Source organism: Netta rufina, assembly GCF_964035555.1.
Source record: "Netta rufina genome assembly, chromosome: 20".
Taxonomy (NCBI): domain Eukaryota; kingdom Metazoa; phylum Chordata; class Aves; order Anseriformes; family Anatidae; genus Netta; species Netta rufina.
Genome location: NC_140144.1, coordinates 8,061,198 through 8,086,286, shown reverse-complemented (window position 1 = coordinate 8,086,286; position 25,089 = coordinate 8,061,198). Strand labels below are relative to the sequence as shown.

General features: G+C 52.8%; 3 protein-coding genes across 8 annotated transcripts in view; 1 reads left to right on the top strand and 2 right to left on the bottom strand.

The window, feature by feature from the left end:
* Positions 1-1,056: 1,056 nt before the first annotated feature.
* On the bottom strand, positions 1,057-5,883 carry UCK1 (uridine-cytidine kinase 1). Its single transcript, XM_084298945.1, has 7 exons — positions 5,756-5,883; positions 5,507-5,666; positions 4,513-4,609; positions 4,247-4,389; positions 4,045-4,139; positions 2,974-3,022; positions 1,057-2,562 (listed from the first exon to the last, which is right to left on the bottom strand). The coding sequence occupies exons 1-7, from the start codon at positions 5,870-5,872 to the stop codon at positions 2,375-2,377; spliced, it is 849 nt and encodes a 282-aa protein (XP_084155071.1). The 5' UTR covers positions 5,873-5,883; the 3' UTR covers positions 1,057-2,374.
* A 292-nt stretch (positions 5,884-6,175) lies between these two features.
* On the top strand, positions 6,176-6,951 carry PRRT1B (proline rich transmembrane protein 1B; the record flags this gene model as incomplete). Its single annotated transcript, XM_084298814.1, has 3 exons — positions 6,176-6,403; positions 6,510-6,644; positions 6,738-6,951. 3 exons carry the CDS (start codon positions 6,176-6,178, stop codon positions 6,882-6,884), a joined length of 510 nt encoding a protein of 169 aa, XP_084154940.1. The 3' UTR covers positions 6,885-6,951.
* A 1,379-nt stretch (positions 6,952-8,330) lies between these two features.
* RAPGEF1 (Rap guanine nucleotide exchange factor 1) overlaps positions 8,331-25,089 on the bottom strand; it is an 86,895-nt gene continuing 70,136 nt past the window's right edge. For 3 of the 6 annotated variants that reach the window (XM_084299274.1, XM_084299272.1, XM_084299273.1), the window contains 14 exons: positions 24,778-24,870; positions 23,117-23,205; positions 21,642-21,753; positions 20,002-20,077; positions 16,898-16,982; positions 15,516-15,608; positions 14,954-15,139; positions 14,711-14,795; positions 14,401-14,495; positions 13,855-13,933; positions 13,610-13,711; positions 13,051-13,148; positions 11,893-12,021; positions 8,331-11,401 (listed from right to left, as the gene is read on the bottom strand). In XM_084299274.1, coding sequence (XP_084155400.1) covers positions 11,251-11,401; positions 11,893-12,021; positions 13,051-13,148; positions 13,610-13,711; positions 13,855-13,933; positions 14,401-14,495; positions 14,711-14,795; positions 14,954-15,139; positions 15,516-15,608; positions 16,898-16,982; positions 20,002-20,077; positions 21,642-21,753; positions 23,117-23,205; positions 24,778-24,870 — 1,473 coding nt within the window. In that variant the 3' untranslated portion in view covers positions 8,331-11,250. The remainder of the gene's footprint in view (positions 11,402-11,892; positions 12,022-13,050; positions 13,149-13,609; positions 13,712-13,854; positions 13,934-14,400; positions 14,496-14,710; positions 14,796-14,953; positions 15,140-15,515; positions 15,609-16,897; positions 16,983-20,001; positions 20,078-21,641; positions 21,754-23,116; positions 23,206-24,777; positions 24,871-25,089) is intronic. The other 3 variants (XM_084299275.1, XM_084299276.1, XM_084299277.1) reach the window with 1 other exon arrangement.

Here is a 25,089-nt window from a genome sequence, read left to right as displayed (position 1 = left end):
ATGTGGCATAACCATAATTTTTATACTGTTAAGCAAAAGTAAGATAAATTGGGCATTAGAAAATTGCTGTTAAAGCTAAACAAGCTAAAACAAGGTTCCGGGGCAAGCCACAAAGTCAGACAAAGCCAAATACATCCAGAGGCCTTGCAGCCCTTTTATTAATGCCTATGGCCTGCTATTAGCAGCAGGGTATTAATTCTGAGCTACAGGGTTACACCTCAGATCTCACAGGGAGAACTCTGAGCAAGGTAAACTAATCATGCAGGAAACCTGCTCTAACGTGTACACATGTTCAGGGTGAAACGGTGCAGGTAACTCAGCCCACGCCCTAACTTGCAGCAGCAGGGGAATTCATAAAGGAGCAGAAGGTGCAAATTAAGGACTGGGGAGGCTTTTTATGGGGGATATGTAATAGCACTGGACATGCATTCACTGAGAGACAGTACTGTTGCCACAGTTGTTGGTTTTTTGTTTTTTCTTTTTTGGCTGCAGCAGCAGGCTCTTGCACTCGAGATCAAAGCTGACCAAGAACATCAGCCCTAGACAGACCAGGGTGCTTTTTACTGTAGTTACTGCCATAACAACTGCTGTTCAAGGCTGCCTTGATCTTCTCCCTGTGAAGAAGTTATGAGCAAACACCTGTCATTGGAAGTAAGATTTAGTGACTACTTGAAGCTGTACTAATCGCTAGTGCTTCAGTGCAGTATCCCATGCTCTAACTGTCAGTTTGACCTAAACAGCACCCAGTAGCCATTAGGAAATAGCCTTCTCTTGAGCGTTACATTTTTATAATGCTGAAGCGTGGTGATCTCTAGCTAACCAACCTTTACTGACATCCAGCTTTGACAACACCAGGACATGCTGACAGCAGTTCTTATTTTTTTTTTTCTCTAAAGCTTCAGCCAATACTGAACTACAACAATCCTGAGCCAATGTGAGAAAGAACTGTTGAGTCTAAGAGGTGTTCCAGAGGTGTTCCTTTTTATACCTGTCTGCTGGTGTAGTAGATGTAGCACAATAACACTTTTATATAGAACGGTCACTTCTGTTCACTGTTGATTCATTTCTTTATTAGCCAAAGTAACACATCCACAAACAAGACAGCCAGACTCTGGTTTAGAAAAAACTATAATCAAATATGAAAAAATTAGTTTTCCTAACATTTTCCCCTGAACCCATTCTTAAAATTACTCTACGTACAGATCTGAGAAGGATACAACAAGGACATTTTCAATGGCCCACCTTTATTTCAGATTTTTTTTCCAGAAACTTTATATTGCTGCAGTATCACTTACTTGGGGTAAACTTCAGAAACTTGGCTGTCAGTGTTTACACTACCAGCTTCTTGTCTGGTTTATGTTGATGGTGGTGGTGGTTTTTTTTTTTTGTTTGTTTGTTTGTTTTGTTAGAAAACCAGAACATTTGTGAGTTCAGCCAGCTGTTTGTGCCATGAGAAGGAGGGTCTTGCAATTCACAGCTTTCCCCCTTGCCAATTTTACCACCCAGCTCTGGAAGCGGACGGATTCCGCCCAGCAGAATCTGCAACCAGCAGTACAGAAATGCCCCAAACGACACTAATACTGACAAGGCCGTTTCTGTTTCCATGAGCAACTCAATCCAGTTGGAGCTCATACATTCACTGACATTCAAGGGTACAAAAATTGAAACCTCTGCATACAGCGCAGCAAGGCTCAGGAGCTTATCCTGAAGGTATCACTTAGGAATGAGAATCACACCACCTCTCGGGCCTGTCCTCAGTGAGCTGTAAGTCTCCCTTTGTCCCAGACTGGCTCTGTTTTATCCTGGGAGAGAGATTACCCTACAGGTGACTTCCTCCCCCCACACGTTACAAAGGAGGTTGGCCAGCAGGAGAGCAGTGCCAGAACTCAAGGTCCCAAGCAAGGTGGAGAAGAGTAAGGGCTGCACCTGCTTGTTTGAATTAAGAGGGTGTGATCTAGTCTGGGAAAAAGAGACTGGTTAGGCAGTTGATCTCCCTGCTAAGAACCAGCAGCATCGGGGAATGGGGGTATCTTGCTAAATACCTGGTAACATTCACCTTTCACATGAGGCTTCAGCAACAGATTCCATTTTGAAAATTAAAAAGTAAAAAGGCAGGCAGAACCGCCTTTAGCCAGTTCATTGAGTAACAGAACAGATCAGACATCTCGGGGAGACAGGGGAGGGACTTGTGAGGGGAGAGGGGCAGTAGTCCAACTCCTTCCTCTTCTCTCCGCAAGAAGTTTTGCACCAGCAGCCCCCCTGCTGCTGTGACAATTTAAAGGGCACTTCACCAACCGCTTTGTTGAAGTCTTTCTTTCCCAAAGTTGTCTTCAGTGCTGGTGTGGACCAGAGGCAAATCCTTCGGGCTGACTGGTTAGTGCGGACGGCTGCTGGACTCCAGGTGGGACCGCTTGCCAGCTGCCAGCACACTGCTGCTCTCTGCTTGCTCAGGGAACGGGCGCTTGTAGGTCCGACCGTGGCCGTTCATTGCCCCTCGCTGCCACTTGCAGATGTCTCCGTTCAGGATGTCTTGAATGTGCTGCACGATGAGGTTTATGGCAACTGCAGAGAGGAATGGGAAATACAGGACAGGCGTAGGCTTTTTTGGCTGAACTATCTAGAAAATGTGGAGCATCCAGCCCCGTCCAACTCAAGTTTTAACAACCAGCCCTTAAATGAAGGCATGCCGACCCTCTGCAGTGAGGTCAGAGCTCAGCAGGGACCAGCAATTCCAGCATCAGCTTTAGAACTGGTGTCCTGTTTTGCATCTCCAATTCCTTATCACTTGGTTGCAGCCCTCCATAGCCTGAGCAGCTGGTAATCCAGGGCAGGCTCTGAGCAGCTCTCTCCCCACCAGCAAAACACTGGATGCTTAAAAGCATGCAAACAACGCAGGGGTGTGCCATGTGCTCTCCCCAGCCCCATACGTGGTCTCCCCAGAGAAATCAGGCAGAGAACTGAACTCCCTCTTACCCATGTTGTCAACTCCTCGGGGGATGATCACATCTGCATACTTCTTTGTCTGCAAAACAGAAATGGTGATGGAGACCGTTACTGGGGAAAGGCAGTTTTATTCTAAGAAGAAATTGCTAAAACCAGAAATTGAGTGCAGAGATGGAGGTTTTATGCTCTGGTGTTGTAAGTTAAAGTTCTCTGTCAGTAATTTAGAAGTTATGCTGGGTACCATACAGCAGATTTAAGGCTGGGGCTTGATCTTTGTAGTTTTTAACCATGAAGAAGCAGTAGGCCAAGCGTGGAGGGTACTTGCTTTTACACTTCAGAAGAGTGTGCTGTCACATCGAGGCTTAAGTCTGTAAAGAGTTGGATCTAATCAGCATTTCACAAGCCATTGCTAAATCTCTGCTGCAAGCCAAAGGTACCCAGTGCACGTGTGAAATTCCTTCCTGCCTCTGATGGCATTTCATTGATTTTTACCATCCACGTGGCCCCTGCTTTTCAATTTTTTTCCTACTTACAAAAAGGCTGGTAAGTCCAGCATTCCTAATGAGTACTTCTACAAACCCCTGAGCTACTCTTTTCCATCTTATTTTATCTACATACAGGATTTTGTCCTCAAAGGGTTTTTACAAATCAATTTGGTTCTGTGAGCACCTAAATTGGTTTCCAGCAGACTCTCAACAGGGAACAATGGAGAAAATCAGAGGCGGACCATTATAGAGTTATAAAGTCTGCCTGTTACACCACACAATGCAAGACCCATCTCTTCTTTCTTTCTGCAAGACTTAAGAATAAACACAGAGAGGGATTTTTCCCAGTCGAAGGGCCCTATGCTACACTAGCTGTTGCGGCGAGCAGTAATAAAACATGCATAGGTGCCAGAGATTTCCGTGGTGCTTACAAGAAGGGACATAGATGAGGCAAAGGGCAAAGCACAGAACTCATTCATGAAATGCAAATATCAAAAGCTGTTGCAACTGCTGCTGCATCTACAGTGCAGCCAATCCCCAGGCGACTCCACTCCTTCTTTTCCCAGAAATCACGAATCACAGAAATCACAAATCAGGTTAGTGAGACATTCAGTACCGGTAAACAGAACTCCTCGAAGGCAGGTTTGACGAACGTGGTGTACTGGGTGAGGATCTGCTCAAGGTCCCTCCCCCGTTTCATATCTCGCAGAACTACAACAGAAAAATTAAAAAAAAAAACAAACAAAAACACATGAGTTTTGCCACATGCACATGGAGGGATGAGGAACACCAGCAGAACACTGACAGCAGTGCAGCACCTCTGCGGGACAGCCTGACGTCGGAATCGGTGTCCACAAAGAGCCGGAGATGGAACATGTCCCGAATGTCTTGGTTGTAGAAAACCAGGATCCCCTCAAAGAGAACGACGTCAGCAGGATAAACCACAGTCGTCTCCGCCAGCCTGCCGTGACAGAAATACCCAGAGCACGCTGTTACGTGGGGCCTGCACCACACGGAGCAGTCTGTCCCCGCTGTGCCTGGGGATACCAACACCAGCCAGAGAGTACACAGAACTGGCACCTACCTAGAATGGGTCACGAAGTCGTAGGTGGGTACCTCGACTGTCTTCCCCTCAACAATATTTTTCAGGGTTGTGTGCATCAAATCATTATCAAAAGCGTCTGCAAGAGGAAGGTTTAAAAGAGGAAGAAGTTCAGATGCAGCTACATCAAGCGCTCTGCTCAGATTTCCTAGTCCTGTAGGAAAAGCACGCTGTCCAGTCACACTAGGAAAAAAGGAACTCACGGCTTATTCTTCCCTACCAGCAGCAGTCTGACACCCCCACCCAAATTACAATCGTTATATTTGGTTTCAGAAATGAGGAAGAGAGAATTTGCTGTTCTTAAGGAACAACAATACAATTAGTTTAAAAACCCAAATGTAAAGTTGCTAATAGTGCAATTTTACTCGGTAATTGCATAATTTTGTGCACCTCTGTTAGCTGAAAATTGTTTACAAAACCTCAGACATTTGTAACACTTTTCCAGTGTTATCCACCCTCTTTGTAGCAGGCACTAAACTTCAGCCAAGGGCAGATCATCGTTTCAGTTGCAATTAGCAGTGTGCCCCAGAGCAAGGAGAGCAGTTCTTTATGTGGACAAGAAATACCAGGAAAGAATTTGGGAGTCGCTGTGGTTTATTACAGAGCCTTTCCACAGCCACAAACGAGGCGATGAGAGCATCGAGCAGGCCTGGGTGCCCTCCACCTCCCTGACATCGCTCCGTGCACGGTGCAGTTACAGGGCAGGCACTGCCTGCAGCAACCTCCGAGCTTTCATGAGACTGGCAGGGACACTGGAAACACAAACCAGCATTTTGGTGGGGAAAAGCCCTTTCTGTGCCCTCCCACCCCTCCAGTGCTCCTCACTGACCCCCACCCAGCTCTCGGCTCCCTTTGGGAACACCGATGCTCGGGGGCAGAGAGGAGGCAGCGGGGCTGCGGTTACAACACAACCCCGACCCCAAAACCCCCCCAGACCCACCCCAAAACCCACCCTGACCCCCACAACGGAGCTCACCGGGGTGGTCGAAGTTGTACTGCCCCTTGAGCGCCTTGGCCTTCTGCTCGGCGCTCAGCGCCTTGTAGAAGCGGTCCTGGCTGAGGATCACCACCTGCCGCTGCCGCTGCTCCACCTCGTTCTGCCCCAGCAGCTCCATGATCTTCTCGCACACTGTGGACTGAGACGGGCGGCTTGAGGCGGGGGGGGGGGACTGAGGGGAGCCTCCATAACCCCCCCCTCCACCCCCAACCTCCCCCCGGCTCTCACCTTGCCGCTGGCGGTGCCGCCGCTGACGCCGATGAGGAACGGCCTCGGCTGCGGCCGCTCCGGCTCCGCGCTGCCAACACCGGGCCCTGAGCCGGGGCCGCCACCGGCGGACGCCATCACGGGGAGGGGGGGGGGACACAAGGGAAGGGGGGGGACGCGGGGCGCGGGGCACGCCGGGAGATGTAGTCCGCGGAGGGTGGGGGGGGGGACGGGGGGGGAGACGCGTGCACGCCATGGGGGCGCGGGCACGGCCCCAAAGGGGGCAGCAGGAGCGGGGGGGGGCGGCCCCGCTGCCAGCCGCGTGCTCGCTCCCAGCCCGGTCAATGATTAACGCCGGCGGGGCCCCATCGCGGGGCGGGCCCCGGCTGCTTCCAGGTGCGGGCCCGGGGCAGCCCGCGGTGCCCCCTCAGCGCCCCCCGCATGGAGGCGGCCGGGGCCGGGGTCGGGGTCCCTCAGGGAGCGGAGCGGGGCCCGCGGGTGGTGGCTGTGGCGGTGCTCGGCGGTGGTGGCCCCCTGGAGGGGGAGCCGCCGCCCTACTCGCCGCCCGACCCCCGCAGCGCCCACCTGCTCTGCCCGCCCTTCGCCCCGCCGCCCTCCGGCGCCTTCCAGCCCTGCCCGCAGCCCGGCGCTCCCCCGCCCTTCATCCCCGTACGTGGCCGGGTCCCGGCACCCCCCCCCCAACCCCCCTCAGGGGGTCCGAGCCCGGTGGGTGCCCCCCCACCCCACCCTTGACGCCCCCCGTTTTGCCTTCCAGTTCGAGCTGCGCCCCGGCCCTGCGCCACCCGCTTCCAGCCAGCGGCCGCCCAAGGACTACCTGGTGGAGTCGGTGCTGGTGACCGTCTTCTGCTGCCTGCTGACCGGCGTCGTGGCGCTCGTCTACTCCCACGAGGTAAGGGTGGCGAGGGGCGGCTCGCCCCAAACCCGTCCTTCATCCCCGCCAGGGCTCCGCTGACCTCTCGCTTCCTTCTCCCCCCTGCGCCAGACCCGCGCCGCGCTGAGCCGCGGGGACCTGGCCCAGGCCAAGGTGGCGTCCAAGAAGGCGCAGTCGCTGGTGCTCTTCAGCCTGCTCTTCGGCCTCTTCGCCTCCTTCAGCTGGGTCATCTACGTCCTGGTGGCCCTCTACCTATGACAGGGCCCCGAGCCCCAGCGGCATGGAGCGTGCGGGGGGCTCCTTGCAGCCTGGGGGGCTCCGGGTGGGCAGAGCGGCCGCGGTGCCTGTGTGGCGTTGCCGGGGCTGCTGCGGGAGGAGGGTGAGCACCGGGAGGAAGGTGACAACCGGGCACCATCAGGAATCGCCCTGCCGAGGTAGTGCAGGTGCTCGCTGGCTGCCCAGGAGCCACAGCCCAGGCAGGACGGACGCGGACCAAAGCAATACTGGTGGCAAGCCCTGCCTGAGCTGGCAAGGAGCTGCTCTGGCCCCGCTGCACCGCAGGATCGGGCTCTGCAGCAGGTTATTTAGTCCGGCTGCCGGGAATGTCCCTTGGAGGAGCAAAATACCCGGCAGCGGAGCTCAGGGATGCAGCAGGAGGCACGCTGGCTGCTTGGCAGGGGGAGCACCTCGCAGGTTTGGGGCTGGAAATGGAGTAAATGGCCAAGAAGTTAACGAAAGGCCAAAGCGTCCAACTGCTCCACACAGGCAGCTGCTGCTCTGGGCGTCCAAGTGCACCCCCCCCTCCCAGTAATTAATAATGTGAGAAAATATAAAAATACGTATTTTAGCTTTTATGATCATTCTGCACACTTAACTATGCTGTATCACCACCTTCTTGCTGCTTCCAGTTTTAAATAAAATACAGGCACAGCCAAAGCTTCTCTTTTCTGTGCACACCGCAGACCCTTGACCGTGGCTTTTGTCCACAAAATTTAGCACAAACCCTCCTGTGAGCGCCCAACCTGGCATTTCCCCCAGAAGCAGCCGCTCCCTGAGCCAGGCAGGGGGGAGGCTGCCGGGAGCCCCCGGACCATCACCACCGTTCCTGGGGGGCCACCTGGGCTGGGAGTGAGCGCAGCAGCTCCTAAGCTGGAGAATTTGGGGTCACGGCATAATACTGCTGGGAATGGGGGCCCCAAAACCTGGCCGGGGGCACACAGCCTGCAGCCCCCGCAGGTGCAGCTGGGACTGCTGCGAGGAGCCGGCGTTGCGGGCTCGCTCGGTGTCTGGGCATCCTCCTCCCAAGCCAGCAGATTCCAATTATTTCCAGAGGAATTTTGAACCCCGTCCAGGTCTGAAATAGTGCGGGAGCGTGTGTGGGGGCCGCCCAGGCAGCCGCAGGGATTATTTATAGCCATGGGCAGTCAGCGCGAGGCCGCTGTGCTGGCAGGGCTGTGCCACGCGTTGCGGGGAAAGGAGCCCCTGGCCCCAACAACAGGCACATCGGTGCCCAGAGGGAGCCAGACGTCCCCCCGAGGTCCCTAGGCTGTGCCAAGGGCTTTTGCTGGGGTGACAGCAGCTTGCTGGGAGGTAAGGAAGTGATCGACAGGGGAAACTTAAAAGCAAAAAGGGCCAACAGCAGGGGAAAACCTGGGGGGGTCATGAGAAAACATGAAGCCACACCAGCTCAAGAAGCGGATTTGATTGTCACTTTAATCCACAGACTGCTGCATGCACTGTAAACGGGATCGTTAGGCGGGTTCGTTACTGGTGTTTATTTGTCTTTAATATAAAAGTTACAGGTTTGAAATGTCTGCGGGAAGATGCCACCATCAGGACCGGGTTAGTGGGAAATCTATAATACAGCCCAACAGCTGGGGGTGGGGGGAGAGGCTGGGGGCAGCGCGGGGCTCTGGGCACCGCTTCTCCCCCTCCCTGCCCAGCGAGGAGCCCGAGACCCCCGTTGCCCCCCGAGGGAGGCGAGGGGCTCGCAGCTGCACCAGCCGTGGCCGCGCTCGGCGCTTTTCGCTGGCCAAGGAGCTGCGGCCGTGCCCGTCTTGTGCCTCCCGGCCCCACGCCGTGAGCTGAGCCCCTGCTGCCCCAGAGCAGGGGGCTCTGGGCTCCACACGCAGGGTGAGAACTGAAAGCAGCTCACACATGGCCAGGGGAAGGGGAGCAGCCCCCTCGGCAGCAGGGGCATCGAGCCCACGCCACGCTGCGCCTCCCCACGCAGCCCGGCATGCGGGGAACTGAACCGATGGGGTGTGTTTTAGTGCTATCACCACACACGATACTCCTAGGAACAGCCTATGCTACAGCACACAGCGGTGGTAGTGACGTGTTCAGAGCCAGCAGAGCCCTGTGCCAGCCAGAGATCGGATTTTGCCTTTTCACAGTCTCGTCAGGTTGTTTTTTTTTAAAATCTTATTTACAAAGCAAAACCAAAGTACTACTTCCTGCTTCAAAGGCTGCGAAGCCTTCAGGGGTTGCAAAGCCTTGACCAGACGTGGCATGCAGCTCCAGGGCTGGTAGTGCCATAAAACAAAATAAAAAGCTTTTGAAGTGTTCTGACTCAGGTGTCGTGTTTGGCACAGCGAGAGCCCTGCTCCTCCTGCTCTGGGGACTGCGAGGGCACGAAGGGGAGGGCGGGGGAAACGCTCGAGAATTTTGCTTTGCTCTCAAAACCAGACTGCAAAGCCCATGCGGACGCACAAACTGGACGTGTTGCTTCACCGCGCCGTGTCTTGCTCTCACGGGGCTGCCGCTGTCGATGCAGGTGTCTCGGTTTGGATCCCACCACAGGCGTCTTGGAGGCCACTGCAGCAGCTTGGGCAGCGTGGGGTGAGGTTCTGGGAGCCCACTGCCTGCAGCTTCAGGGGCGTGATTGAGCTGGACACAGGCCTGAGGATGGGGTAACGCCACCGGTGTGCCCTGCTGCAGGCTGGCAGCTGGAGCCAGCATGTCCAGGGAGCCGCAAAGGCTTTGCAATCTGTAGAAGGAAGTGCTCGCACCTCTGATTCACCCAGAATAAACAGAGGCTTAGCAAACATTGACCTGCTATTGAGAAACAAATCAAGGATGCTCTGCAAAACATCCTGTACGAGCCACTGCTCTAAAACTGCAGGATTTTGTGGGACGAAGGCTTAAAAACCTGTGACCACGTGCCATGGGTCTGAAAAAGGCCTTGCAAGGCTGATAAAATCTACAGCAAATGCTCAAAACCACGACCCACCCTGTAAACAACTGAATGAGGACAGAAAGGAGGGAGGGGAAAGGGCCCAGCTGGGGCTGCACTGGCAAGGACACCCTGGGAGAGGGGACGGAGGGGACAGGAGGGGACAGGGAGGGGCTGAATAAGGCACACCGGACAGACGGACAGACAGACGGGTCACGCTGGGCGGGCAGTGCTCACCCCTCTCCTGTGCCAGGCAGGGCTGGGGACAGGGCCTGGCTGGGGCTGCTTCCAGAGCATGAGGCAGGGAGCTCAGCACCGGGGCTATCCGGGAGGGGAAACCCCCAAGAAAAAAAATTGGCAACGACAGGAGAGGAGAGGAGAGGAGAGGAGAGGAGAGGAGCGAGGCGGTGGGGCCAGCGGGCTGGGCTCCGTCCCTGCTGGCTGTCACCACCCCAGAGGGGACCCCAACTCCTCCAGCCCCACAGCCGGCCCCGAGCCTCCTTCCTTCCTTCCAGTACTTGAACGCCGTTGTCACGGGGTGGGAGTTTTATACATAATGTTTTGCACTTTTTCTTTCCTTTTCCTATAAACCCACGTTTTTTTTCGGACATGCATCAAAAAAAAAAAAAATTCCTCACTGGATTCTACACACTAATATTTACAGTCGTATACTACAGAACTTACTGTGCAAAAGCTAGTACCGTCACTAACAGACACGGGTCCACGCACGGGTGGACCGCAGTACCTCGGGAAGTCTCTGGTTCAGGGTTCGGAGGGATGACCGTTTAAATAATGAGATCTAAGAGGAGGAGGGGGGGGTACGATGACTGGAGACGGCGGGTCCCTGCCCACGTTTTCAGTGCCTCTTCTGTATCTACAACCGGTGCCTTCCTCCCAGAAAGGAGGCGAGAGAGATCTGGGGTAAACCGAAGACCCCTGTAAACAAAAGCAAGCTCTCTGAAAGCAGAGCTCCCCTGGCAGACAGCGGAGGCTCTTCCATCCTCGTCTCCTAGGGACAAACACGTTGCGAGGTGGCGGCGTGGGCGAGACTCAAAAACCTCTCCTGCCACGGCTGCTTGTGCTGCCGCGACCGGCCCGTGGGCGCCGAGCTCTTGCCGATTCCTCCATGGACGAAACCAAAAGCCCGGCTCTCTCCCAACACCACCTGTAACACGCTTTGCCTGGGACCCTCCTTCCACGAAGCTCTCTCCTCGGGGTTAAAGCTGCTTGATGGCACAGAGGGACGGGAGGAGGAGGAAGGCGAGTGCAGCGAGCGCTGGCTGATCTCTGCCCTCAGCGGCCCGACGCTCGCACGCCCAGCGATCGCTGCCAGCCGGGAGGGAGGGTGCGTCACCCAGTAACAGGTACAAATACTGAACTCCAGTCTCATAGCTGCCCTCTGCGCATCTGCCGAGCAATTCTCCTCGCTCGCACAGCCCCCCCCTCCTCCTAGGTTTTCTCCTCCCGGTCCGTTTTCCGCCTCGTGATGTTCCGAGGTTTGATTTTGAGGGAAAGTTCCCACAGGGCCTCTTCCGCCAGGTGGTCGCTGAAGTCGTTGAAGAAGGACACGATGTCGTCGTTCCTTTTGATGTCGTAATGTCTGCGGGACATGGAGAGAGGCTGCAGTTAACCACGGGGCTGCCAGGGACCTCCCCAGCCCCGAGCCACCCCCACCCAGCTCCAGCATAGACCCAGCACCGCGCTCTGCATGGCCTGAGCCCACTGCTTGTGGCAGGGGTGTGACACAGAGAAGGGAAAAACCATCACGCTCGCTGCTGAAGTGGGGATAAAGACCCCCAGCACTGAAGCTGGCAGTTGGATCTGCTGTGAGATGCCCTGTAGGAAAACCCTTCATAACCCGGAGAAGAACCAGCCACGGCACAGCCTGGAGCAGGAACTGTCATGTGAAAAGGGAGAACAGGAACTATGCTGCTACGCTGGGACTCCAAGAAAAATGCCACCACACCTTTGTAGCCTTATCTAACCCAGAGAGGGAAGGAGACCATGACCAGAGCCAGCCTCCCTTCTTCTCTATCACGATGCCTCCACCCCCAGCAGTGCCCCCGACTCCGCTCCCCCCGCTGCACTTACACTTGCTGGAAGCACCTCATGCTGTCCAGGATGTTAAACTGCTGCCAGCGCTTAGAGAAGTTGACTTTGCTGTCAATGTAATCTGGGTTTCCCAGATGAACAAAGGTCAGGTCCTGCAGAATCAGGCCTCTGAAAGAGAGAAAGGGGCAGCGGGCCAGGGATTAGGCAAACAAGTTGAGGTGTTTGTCACACACAGGCAGGAGAGCTGGCCAAAGGCAGCGCCACATCTAACTACCTCCTCCTGCTGCTGCCGGCAGCATTGCAATTCTAAACTAGGGGGAAAAGCCTTCCCAGCAGCAGACATGAAGGTGTTCAGGTGCTAAGAACCTTTCATCACATGCAGAGCTGAGAGCGAGAGGGTCTGTGCTCCCTCCTCCCTCTGCCTCCCCGGCTCCTCTGCATCCCTCCTGTGGTCCCCAGACAGAGAGAAGCTGTGTATGTGCACAGCATCTTCCTACAGGACTTTTATGATGGAAGAAAGCAAGACTAGAAGTTTTACTGGCATAAACACAGAGCAAATCTGAGCTCTAGATCAGAGAGCCCTTACGGAGAAGGGCAAGGGCTTCAAGCCTTCAACTAGAAACACGACAAAGTCTGTGTTTGACAAGGAAGCTTCCTATTTTATCAGCTCTTAAATCATCAGAATCAGAGCTGTTACAGAGGAGCACGAAGCAGCTTGAAGCTGTGGGATCCATTTCTCCTCACTGGAATATTTATTTCACAGTGCACAAGCCCCAAGAACTATAGTTGAAAGGCGTCACCTAAAGATCCAGCCACTTGGTCTTCCCTTTGCCACAGCCAAATCACCTTTACAAAAAGAAAGCTGAGACACGGAGTGAAGCATCTGAAACAGCAGCAGGTGGTCTGAGCTTTGATGGTTACAAAAGGGAATGAGATGTTTGGTGGTGACTGGCTGGAGAAATCCAGCCATCCTGTACCAGGAACGCAGTGTCAGTGGAGGAGGAGCCGTGCCAAGGGATGTCCCTGCTAGGGGACACATTGCTCAGAGCGGGCACAGGGGTCTGACGTGGCACACTGATGGGTTGTTTTACATGTCGGCCAAAAGAGGAGTGCTGAGCTGAGCAGAAGCTGCTGAGAAATTGTTGAAGGAACCACTGGAGAGTGCAGAAGAGCTGAGGAAAGGAACGACCAACTCACAGGTAAGGTATGCAGGGAGGCTCCACATCAGCCAGAGCTGCTCGGTAGGCTCGGAAGGACGAGGAGCTGTCGATCAGCGTGCAGTACTCAGCCAGGCCCTAGCAGAACACAAAGCCCCGGTCACTGCCGCAAACCCATCCTTGTAACCTCTCCCCCAAGGGCGTTAAGGCCGTCCTGCAAACACCTGGGGTGGATCTGCTCAGCCTGCCCCTTGCAGTGCACACACACAACTTCGTTGCCTGCAGCTTCACCAAGCCTTCCATTTGCAGGGAGGAAGCACTCGAATTTGTGTTGTCGCAGCCTGTGACAGCGCAGGCACTTTGGCAGCTGTCAGGAAGCCCAGCAGCACTGCAGGCTGCCAGCACAGAATATTTGGGTTATGTGACAATTTCCCAGTCTTTTCCCACTGTGGCATTATTTCCACTGGAGAGCATTCATCCACTGTCTCTCCATCCTGGGATGTCCCTGAGCTCTTAAAACCCACCGAGCTGTTTCATCCTGTGACCACAGTTAGCTTTTTTCCCCCAAAGAAGAGAGCCCGTGCTGTGCTGCTCCTCACCTCTGAGGTTTGTTTCTGCCACTCCAGCCTTCGGATGGGTGCAGAATCCAGTGCAGAAAGAATTGCCAGATAGGAATTAAAATTATTCAGCTTTCGTAAGTGCTGTAAAGAAGGAGAACATACCAGTTACTCCAGAAATCTGGAAAGGCTTGGAGCATCAAACAGCTCTACCAACTGTCATGTCCCACTCTCCAGTTCCTTTAATGAACAGCGTGTGTGATGCATAGCAAGAAACAAGCTGGTACCTTCATAATCTTTATAAATTTAAGGAGCAGCCTCTCTCGGTCTTGGGCTTTCTCTTGTAACATTATTATTGAACGGACCCTGGAAAATCAGACAGAAAAACAAAACAGAAAGATAAACCTATTTCAGCAGATCTCAGATTTCTTGCTGTTTCATTTACAAAACCAGTAGCTAATGAGGAAGGACCAACAATACTAAAAAGTTCATGGTATCTCCAACTTAAATGGAGCACTTTAATTCACAACAAAGACAGAATAATTCCAAGGATGAGAACAATAACCCTTCACAGACTGCATTCATTTGCAAGGGGAAAGTTTGTTTGAAGAGCTCAATACTAACAGTAATTCCTTCAGGTTACAGGGCCTTCCAAAACCCTCATGATTTTGTTTCTCTTGTGTTCTGGGGTCTCTGAGAGCCTGGCATCTAGTTCCTGGCCAAAAACATGTAGATGTATACTTAAGGGAACCCAACTCTGCAAGCATTGTCTTGAACTCTAGGACACTGGACGCTAAGCACAGTTCATGCCTTGGTTGCCCTGAGCTCCTTACCAGTAGGACATGTTATTAAAGTGCTCTGTGAACTGTGTCAGGTTGGGGCTCTTCTCTTCATTTTGCTCTTTCGCCCAAAGCAAAACTTCTGGTATCTGCCAAGGAAGAAGAAGAGAGGGGTGGGAGAATACCACACATTAGCATGGGATTTCTGCCTTAAGATTCCCAGTCACAGCCTCTGCTCGCAGTCTTTTGCTGACACGAGTTCAGCTGTCTCCTACAATGCAGCAGGTGTGCTGGGAATACCAGAGATTGCAGAGATTGTGTTCAAATCCCTCCCTCTGCCCTCACCCCATCCTTATCTCCGTACCTCGATTTTATAGAAGAGTTCAGCGTCTAGCAGGGTCAGCTGCTCAGCTATCTCGTGACTGTGGAAATCATGCAGGGTCCCTGGCCTGTAGGAGAGAAGGATGAAAAATAAAGGATAAGAAAATGTGACCTGATTTCTTCCCTTTCTTATGTTTTGGACTGAGAATAAACGTTGTGTCCACAACAAAGGGACACCTCGTCTCTCAGACAGAACCAAAATATGGTTATGTGCACGCTTCCTCACCTGGCTGCTACCCCACGGGCTGCAAGAGGTTTGGTGGAATTGGCAAACCTTAGCATTTTCTTCTGATCTACTTTATCGAGGATATTTTTGCGTAACACTCTGGCAAGGCTCAGCTCCCCGTTGCAGACCAGCCGGAACACCAGGTCCATCAGCAGCTTGAGAATTTCCTCTGTCAGCTCCACCAAGCTGAAAGATGGAAAACCAATGGAAGGCATCAGTGCTACAGCTCTGAGCTAGAGAATTTGTGTCTGTGCAGAGTCTCCTTGTTCCTTCCTGCAAGCAGAACTGAGTGACCGAAATTCCTCCCCTTCCCAGCTCTTCCTTTCTTGGAGATTCCCCTTTCAAGAGTTATTTTAAAATCCTTGACCCAGACAGGACACACCCAACAAGAGGGTTCCCTGGGTATACTATGGGTATCTTGGTCAGGGTAGGGGATTTCAGCTGTCATCATCTATAGGGTTTAAAACACACACATACACACAGAGATACTTTTTTAACTGGTAGGCTTCTGTATGGTTACTGACCATTCATTTCCCACCCCAAAACAAAGAAGGCAACTCACCACAGCTCATCCACCACTCTCACCAGCACGAAGAAGGTGTTCTTACTGACTCGCTTCTTGAACGTGTCTGGGAAGTGGCAAAACTTCTCATATGTGGGTTGCAAATTAAAGAATCAACTTATGGCAGTCAGAGCACAATGAACAGCTGCCTTGAGGAACATCAGAACAGAAACTGTTCGGTCTTGACCGAAATTGGTGTTCAGTTTCTAGGAGATAAGGGCCACCAATCTGGCTCTAATTAGCACGGTATTAATCTGCCCCCAGCTGCAGGTAGCAGGAATGTGAGGAGGTACTGGGGCCTCGCAGGATTGATGCTGGCAGAGCAGGTGTACCCTCAGGCTCTAATCTCTAAGGTGGAATTTAATGAGCAGCACTGCTACGCTGTCATCTCCCCCACTGGTTAAAGACATCTGGTCTGATAACAGCTCTCAGGTGTCACCTCTGCCTCTCTCATCGCCCAGTTTTCTGTGAGGGGAAGAGCAGCGAGGGAGACAGCAGAGGGTGGAAGAGCTTCCACCAGGTGCACAAAGGCAGAGAGAAACAGGGTGCCAGTAAGTTAAATATCAAGAAGGGCCTGCAGGAATGACCCAGCCAATATTTTCACTGACACCTGCTCTCCAGTGAGATTTTGCTGCGTCCTTGGCAGGATCCACCGATCCCAGCAGGAGCCAGGGGAGCAGTGGCTCTGCTGCAGATGGCAGTGATGAGCCGTGCCTTAGGACAGGCTGACGTCAGGCTCCCTTTGACCTGGGCGTACAGGAGCAAAGCCCACGAGGTCTTTGCACTGCCTGAACCGAGCCACTGAGCCACGCAGCTGATGGCAAAGGGAGCCACGAGGACAGAGCCAAGGGGAAGGAACCACAGGCAGGGGGCTCAGCAAGAAGCTTTCCCCATGTCCTGCCAGAAACACGAACGTTCACGCTGCCACGTACGAGCCCTGGCCTCGTCAGCACTTACAAGCTCAGCTCAGAGCTGGGATGCTAAGAGGACTGTGCTGTATTTCTTGTAGGAAGAGGGAAAAGGTATCTTGGCAGTGTTAACCTACAGCTGCCCCACCGCCTGTCTGGAAGGCAGAACACACGATCCCCATTCTACAAACAAGATGTCCCAAACAAAAGAGCTCTTCCCCAGTTCCGTATGGAAAATCTGAACTGCTCTTCTCCCCTGCCAAGGTCCCCTGGTGACTACACTCAGATCCAGTGCTCCACTCCACGTGAATGTGCCCTGCAACATCTCCCACCTGCAGGCTGCAGATATGGAGGGGGTGCAGGGCAAGCACGTTCCTGACTGCATCCTCCAAACTTGTCACCAGCTCCCTCCATGATGCTCATGCTGCTCAGCCATGGTCCCTGGGGCAAGCTGCCTTTCATGCAAAAGGATATCTATACTGCAGCTTCTTGATGAGCTCTTCAGGGGTAATGAATGTCCTGTACGTAGTCAGAAAAGCTTCACAGTACAGCACCAGATCTACGGAGAGAGACAAGGAAGCCTCAGTCAAACATGCTTTCAGAAAAGTAAGCTTTGTACGAGGTTGAATCCAGCCTTGCAGAAAGAGGACACAGACACAGGCACGTTTTGACCAGAATTCACTTCACAGAGAAGCTGTGCTGTTGTTTCTTACCAGCAGATGGACCCTACGGCACAAGAGCAGAAGTGACACTGCCCCGTTCCCCCTGGCCTGGCTCCCATCTGCAGCGCTCCCATTTGCTTCCTAGCTTGTGTGACCACCAAAGGGGCTGGTGGAAAACACCTGCTCGTGGGACAGGAGCTTTTAATAACAGGGTAAATTAAAATGTGCTGACAATGCTGGGGATAATTTAAAGATGAGAAGCGGGTGACCTTATTGCTCAAGCAGCAGAGAGCCCTGCAAATGAATGTGGTCGCTTCCCTCATGATCAGATTTTTTTTTTTATATGTTTTGATATGTTACATGCTTTGATATGATGATATGGTGCTGCAGATCCTCTGCCCTTGCTGTGTTCCAGGAAACCTGCCCCAGGAGAGTGTAAATATAAATTATTTTCAGCCAAAAGAATAAATTGCACTGCAAAAACTGACCATGACCTGCCATGGCACAAACACCGACACAATGCACGCTGCCGACTTCTGTTTATTGATCTGCAGCAGTGCTACAGGCCCCAGAACCACAAAGCTTTGGCTGCTGGTACAGAGGACGGCATCTGAAAAAGCAGAAACTCCAAACGGGAAAGATTTCAGGCCAGGACTGCAGCACGCTCGCAGCCTAGGCAAGGCTTGGCCACTGTGGGCAGCAGTGGTCAAACTGGGAGTTTTATAGCCCCAATATTCAACCTCTCGGTGCTGCAGTCAGCATCTGCAGCAGGATGGCACGCTGCCCTTGCCTGGCCCGCTGCAACTGCTGGCAGAGGCTCGTTAGCACCGAGGGGAGAAAAAGCTCCTGCTGTGCCTGCTCGGGCCTGGCCCTACACGCAGAGCTGGCTGCGGGCAGGACGAGGAGCGTCCCACACCCTGTGCCGTAACACCAGCCCTTTGTGCGGGGAGGGTGGGAAGCAGCAGGGATCGCTGCGAGAGCCGTGCCTCTCCTCTACCTGCGGTGTTTCTCTTGGCAGCAGCCTCGTGGAGACGCTTCTTCCTCCTGCTCCTAAATCACAGAGCGCTGCTGGCTCCTGGCTAAGGACAGCTCTAAAGGCTGGGTGGTCACGTCGGGGTGAGCCCCAGGCTGTGTCCGGCTGTAATCCTGCGCTGGCGGCAAGCGCACGCGGCTGCGAGCACTTAACTGACCGTGGGTTTTGCTCGTAAAGATCCCAAGTTCTCCTTTTATCCCTTATTCCATTTAGCTCCTTTGGAGAAGTCAGAAGGACAAGAAGCATCATGCAGCAGGGCGTGGAGTTACGTTTATTCTGGGTTCCCATCTGCCCAAAAGGCGATGTGAGGTAATACAGCTGGTCTGCTCTGGCACTCGAAGCTGCCAAGAAATTCATCTTTAAAGGAAAGCCTCTTAACTATACCCCTCTGTGCCGTTTGGCTGATTGATTTACAAGCCCTGAATTCTTCTCATTGTAAGCTTAATTCATTAACCCTCGCAGTCACCCAAACACTGGGTTAGCATAGCACAAATTCCTCCGTGCTCCATTCAGATCAGCGGCTTGGCAGAGTGTGTCAGGCTAAGCTCTGTGACTATTCTGAGACACGCACCGCGCAGATCCCCCTCCGCCCATCCGCTCTCCCTGGCCGTGCTGCTGTGTGTTTAAAATCCTGCTCTGGTTTTCCCCAGTCTTGAGAGGTTCTCCAGAGCTTTCGCCTCACTGCTTGCAGCCTCCTGTGAGCTCCCTGTTCGTGAGCCGGTGCTCTAACACACACCCCTTTATCCAGTGGCTGTCTTTAAGAGGGAAATTCTTCCAGTATGATGCATCTTTTGGAGAATAGCAAGAGTAAATCAGAGATTCTCTATTTCAGTTTCAGCTTTTCCAGAAGGGGTATTTCCACCATCTCATTTCAACATATATTTTTTTACATATACACACCTAAACACAGTGCAATGAACTGCCTGCTTTTCTCTAATATGTTCCTATCTTTGGTCCTTTGTGCCTGGATTTGCTGCCTGACGTAAACACGGACATATATCTGCCAGGGGAAGGATTTTCTCGCCAGCTGAATGGTGCTGGTAAGTAATTGAAAACACCTTATGCTACAGTAAAAAGGCAGCCATTTAAAAATGCACATGAAAGATATTTCCCCTTTGACTATCAAACCTCTAAAATATGAGAGCTGAGTGGCTCAGTGGGTTAGTGCATTCTGCCTTGCATCCCAGGAGATGAGGAGATCAATTCTGGTTAAGGCCATCAGCACAAATGCATTTGGCAGGTTCAGAATCACTCGCTGGAAATGCTGCAAGGGCTGTCTTTGTCACAGCGCTCGGGAAGGAGCTGCTTCGTGTGGGCGGTGTCTAGGTTTGGAGAGATAGCGGGGTTTTAACAAATATATAGCTAGGGGTTGCCACCCCCTGCTTCCCTCCCCCACGTCTCACTACAAGTACTGTGGATTCCCTCCCTGAATGGGTCTGGGTGGCTACCAGCAGGCAAGCAGTACAGAGCTGCACTAGGCAGTGAGGCAGCAGGGAAATGAGGGGTGTCAGTAGCACCTGGGTAGCCTGCCCGATCCCACGGGCACTGCTTCAGACCCAAACCATCTCTCACTTTGATGCAGCACTGTCACCACCTCCACCGCTGCGCCTCGCCTCCCAGATCTGGGCAAGGCTGTGAGGATTTAACACCAGCCTGCTGTGAAATGGAAGGAGCAGGCGCTCATCCAGCTTACCTCCGTTCCACCAAAGCTAAGCATGACCCCCCCAGAACTTGGGGGATCATCACTGCAGTCCTCCCCAGCCTGGCCCAGCTGTGGCAGTCACATCAGCACTGCTCACACTACAGGGACTTGGAAAAACAACAGCAGCAGGAGCCCACACCAGGCTGAACTCCTCAGCTTTGCTCTGGTGCACTCACTGTACCTTTCCTGTCGGTCTCTGTCGCGTGCACTAACAAAATATCTCCAGATCCACCACGGACGTCTGGGCCGTCATCTCCCTGCAATGAGAGCGGAGAGGCGTTACGCGTGGTCCAAGCTCCCTTCGGCCTGGTTCACCACCTCGGGGGTTCAAACTTTGTGCTGACTGGCAGAGCACACAATGTTCCTGGCACCGCTCGCAGCGCAAGCCGGGACACGGTCTTAAAGCGCTGGGCTAATCCGGGAATTTTAGGAAAACATTTGGTGTCCCAGATGAGGATCTGGGCTGATCTGCACTCATGGTCTCTGACTTTGTGAAGCCAGGCTGGGAAGCGCAGCGAATGCTGAACCTTCTGCCCACAGAAGAATGAACCCAAATGTCCCAGACTCCCAAAGGCTCCCAGAAGACCATTAATGGAGCAGTAGCTCTGTGTGAACTGTCTCAAAGTGCAGGATCACGGACCACAGCTCCTGTGGGGTGAGAGGTTGTGCATTCAACTCGCATGTTCCTGGAACATCATAACCTAGCGAGTTCACTCCCTGATCTGGAAACGCTTGGCTGGAGGTCACCTGAAGCAATCCAACGAGCAGGAGCAGAAAACAGCTCTGCTAATACTTGACCCCTGCCTTACCACTTTCTGACAACATCTTTCTTTTAGCTACTGCTGTTCACAACTGAAAATATGCAAAGCTGATCAGTCACTCGGCCAGGGGTTCCCACACTGCAGGAGATGGTGCACAGGAGCGGCTCTGTGTTGTTTTCAACACGTAGACCATACAGCAAAAAGTTAGGGGCTGACACAAAGCTGCTACTCCCAAACGTTCAGAAATCACAGGTTAAAAAAAAAAAAAAAGTTAATGGAGATATTCCTGCAGGGAAAACCGGAGTCATGCCAGGCTTTCTTTATAAAGGTCTGTCATTTCAATATGCAAAACACTGAAAAAAAACACAGATTTACAGTCATGGAGCAGCTATGTCTAAAATGTGAATTTTTCAGGTGACCCTCTGGCAAGATTCAGGAACTGCTACTTACAGAATGACTAATGGCTTCTCACTTTCTCCCCTGCATCTTCGCTCACCAAAGACCACTCCTAAAGTGCCAGTAAATGATAAATTCTTTCTGTTTTTCAAGCTAGCCCCCTGACAGGCTGAAAGGTTCAAAAACTTGCCTATTCCCTCAAGCTGCACGTCAAAGGCAGCTTGGTTCAAAAGCACAGTGAGCAAAGCTGTCTGGGAGCACACCCAAGGCTAGAAACAAAGCTGTTTCTCCAGCACAGAGCACTGCTTTGGCTGCTCTTGCATGTCAGTAATATAATGTCCTGCTCAGGAAATCTGCTGAACGTGCCTCCGGACCGAAAGGGCAGTGCCACAAACCTGCACCTGGATTACTTGTGCTTCATTTTGGACTGGAACAGGCTGACGACGTGGGAAGGAGCAGGCTGGGGAAAGGGCACAGGGTGAACTGGTTCTTAGAGAGCATCTCACACTTTCACAACACTGCACACACAAAGCTGCACACCACTTGTGCTGCAACCTAGTTTTGCTATCAAAGAAAAGCCGATACCTTGCTTGTGCACACAGAGAACCAGATCTCAGCGGAATATAAACCAAGGGGTATGGAAGCACACCCTGCAGGAACCTACCTCTTGCTTCAGCGTTAACCTAGCCATAATTTCACTGTGGTCAATAAGGGAGAGCTCATCTACTTCTTCCTCCAACTGTGACGATTCCAAAGCATCCGGTGACTGCTGCTGCCTGTAAAAACCACAGGCAACAACCATCAGTGCCATCGCCAACCAAGAGAAGAGACGCTGGGTCCAACCCAAGCTCTCAGTACACAGACCCTGGTTAACAGCAGTAAGTACACAGAAAGCCTGGAGGTAAATCTTTTGCAAACAAGCCCAAACGTCTAGCTTTAATTCTGTTGCTTTGCTCACCTCTTGAAAAGCAGAAGATGAACCTCTAGGACCTGAACACTCGCGTGCCTGGATTTCTGACAGAAAGGATTTTACTGTGCCTTGCATGAGTGCACACTTCCACGTCTCCTTAATTCACCACATTTTTCGTGCACACAAACCTAAGCCCTTCCTCAAATGCAGAGAGCCTGAACATCCTCTGCCTGTGTATACCTTTCAGTCAGCTCACAGCCCATTGTGCTGCTGCAAGGGGAAATGGCAGGCTCTCTCTGCAGGAAGCTTTAGCACTCTGACCCCTTTTTTGGTGTACATTCACAACCCTAGCACTCTTACCCCAAAGGCAGGTACTCTTACACCTGGACACGTGCTCTTTGTGCTTGGATTCCTAAAAAAAAATGAAAAAAGTGCCCGTCCTGAACGGTTTTCCCCAGGCACAGGTCAGAATCCAGCACATCAGTCTGTGCTCTCCCCTGACATGGGGCTTTGCAGAGCACTGCTGCATTGTCTCCTTCACTGCAGGGATTAAAACCCTGAGACCAACTGCAAGAAAATGGGGGAGGGAAGTTGACTATCACGCACCAAACAATGCTGTTCTCTATTTTTGCTTTAGAAATGCAATTGAAGAGCAATCTCAAGCAGCAGGGAAGCACTCACTCCACTCCTCCTGAAGCCCATCTGTTACAGCCTGCACCTCTTCATTTACATAGACAAATGATAGCTAAGAGCATTAGGAGGGATATAAAGCCTCCTGCTCTGGGGCCTCAGCCAGCCTCTAACTAGCAGCGTTAGGAAGAAATTCCCTTCTGGAAGACGATTTCCCAGCAGCAATACAGACTTTTTTTGCACGTTTCCCTGGAAGCAGGAGGGAGCAGCCAGCATCTATGACAGGACTGCCAATTAGATGGACTTGCGATGACGACCACAGGCTGCATTAACCCCTGCAGGCTCGCTGAGTTAAGTACTGATATCTCGCCTGGATCCTGATATCCTGCCTCCTCCTGTAGTAGCATCCTACCGCTCATCCATTGTAGGAAAAAAAAAAAAAAAAAAAAAAAAAAAAGGCTTAAAATCTGAAGGGCTTTGGGACGGTTGAGGGCAGGAGAGGCAGCCACAAGGACTGATTGCCAGGGGGTGGACAGAAAGGATGATGCTCTGTACACCCCGAGCTTGGGAAGCATGTGCTCTGTGGGATTTGGGCTTACCTTTCAGCACCATCTTTGCCTTCCTTCCCCATGGCACTGCTGTTTGAACCGGAGTCTTTGGAGTGGCCTTCTTTGACGGAGGGAGATTCCTGCAAAGAGAACAAGTTTCTCATTATTGCCTGGGGTCCTACACCACTGCTAGGCTTGCATTTACAGTCTTACTGCCTCTAAACGGCCCTTTACTGTAAATTCCTACAGAGCGGTTAAAGATTGATGCAAGTTAATGCCAAATGCCAGGAAAACACAGAAGTTAATTAGACAGGAAATTTGGGACCATCTCTGGAGACTGGTGTAATTAGTATTGTTTGCTTTTAACATTGTGAAATGATGCTGAAAGTTACAACACAAGTCAGCTGTTGTCTTGGATTTTAACCCTCTCGCCACTTTTTTTTCAGCCCTTATTGTTGGATACACTCGTCCTTGCCTTCAATCAGAAGGGGCAAAGCCAGCTCCAGGCTCCCGTTTCAGTTCCCCTCTCAGATCCAGCCCCCAAAAGACCAGACCATTAGGGGGTGAGTGCAGACTGCCCTTCCTGCTCCCCTCGTGCCCATCAGAAGAGCTTCCACAGCAACAAAACATTCCCACTTCACAACTCACGGCTGGGAAACGAGGCTAACGCAAGAAGCAGAGCCATCCAAACCCAGCCTGGGAGAGCAAATCATGTGGCATTTCAAATTAGCCATTTCAAGAGGAAAAGAGCCATGAATGGCAAATGGGAACATTGATCTCATGGTGCTGGAGGTCAGAGTCATTTAACGCCACGCAGAGTGGAACCTGAAGACTCAACCTGCTGAACACACGGGACTGAAACCACCTGCACTCAGATCCAGCCTGCAAAACGCAGCAGCGAGGTGAGGTGTGTCAGTGGCTGCAGATTTGTCCCGGACTGTGTCTGTAAAGCCCTTTGTTTCACAGTTCAGGACCAAACAGCGACTGCCCGAAGGGCTGGGCCTGCCTCGTTGTGTCTCCTAAGGGAAGGGATGGGGGCCCTATCTCTTCGGCCATGTAACGCCAGCACAGATAAAGGTCTTGGAGACATCCTGCAGGAGAAATGCCTTCCTAGGCGAGGAAGGCGAGGTCCCTAGGCGGGCACGGGACCAGCACAGACCTCTGCCGCCGTTGGCTCTGACACAACAGGAAGATGGCACCTCCCTGGCGCGGAGCACACCCTGCCCCCTCTAGGAAATTCCTAAGATAGGAGGCGTGAGGAAAGGAAGAAACAGCCCTAAATCAGTCCAGCACTTCGTACCCAGATGGGGCAGTAAAAGATTAACAAAAAAAAAAGAGGAGTAGAAGGCTTTATTTATTGACACAGGAAAGCCAAAGCGGTTACAGGAGTGAGCCCGGACACAGGACCGTGCTGGTGAGAGCGCAGCTTTCTGAAGGGGAACCTCACGCAAGCAGCTCCAAACAAACAGCGAAGCGCAGGTGAGAGAGGGAGGAAGGAGAAGCCACCCCTCCATCCTGCCAGGGCATCCTGACAGCCTGCTCTCCACCCGAACCAGGAGGCCACCAAAGCCAGCAAGCCAGGAGAGGGCAAGCAAAGGGACAGCCGGCGAGGGGACAGGGCACCCCGGGGTGCGCGGGGCCGGTACCAAGCGCGAGCTCAGCATGCACCAGGCAGCCCCTTCCCGGTGCGTGGCCCTCTCCAGGTTACTTACTCCTGCAGGGTGAGGGACCTCCCCGTTGCTCTGGCCAGAGGAATACAGATTGACGTATTCACCCTCACCAGCCTCCTCGCTGGCGTTTTCGCTCTAGGGGAGACAGGACGAAAGGAGATAGGTGACGGTGCCCCTCGCCAGCTGGTAGCGAGCGCCCGTGCCCATGCCTGGGAGGAGCGGTGCCCTGCGGCCGCTGCCACCCAGCCAGAAGCCCTGCCTCTGGCTCAGCTGGTGTTTTCTGGGTCTCCAGGAGTATCCAGAGGGCCCCGAGCTGCAGCAGGCACTGCATGGCAAGAGGGGACTGCGCAGGTG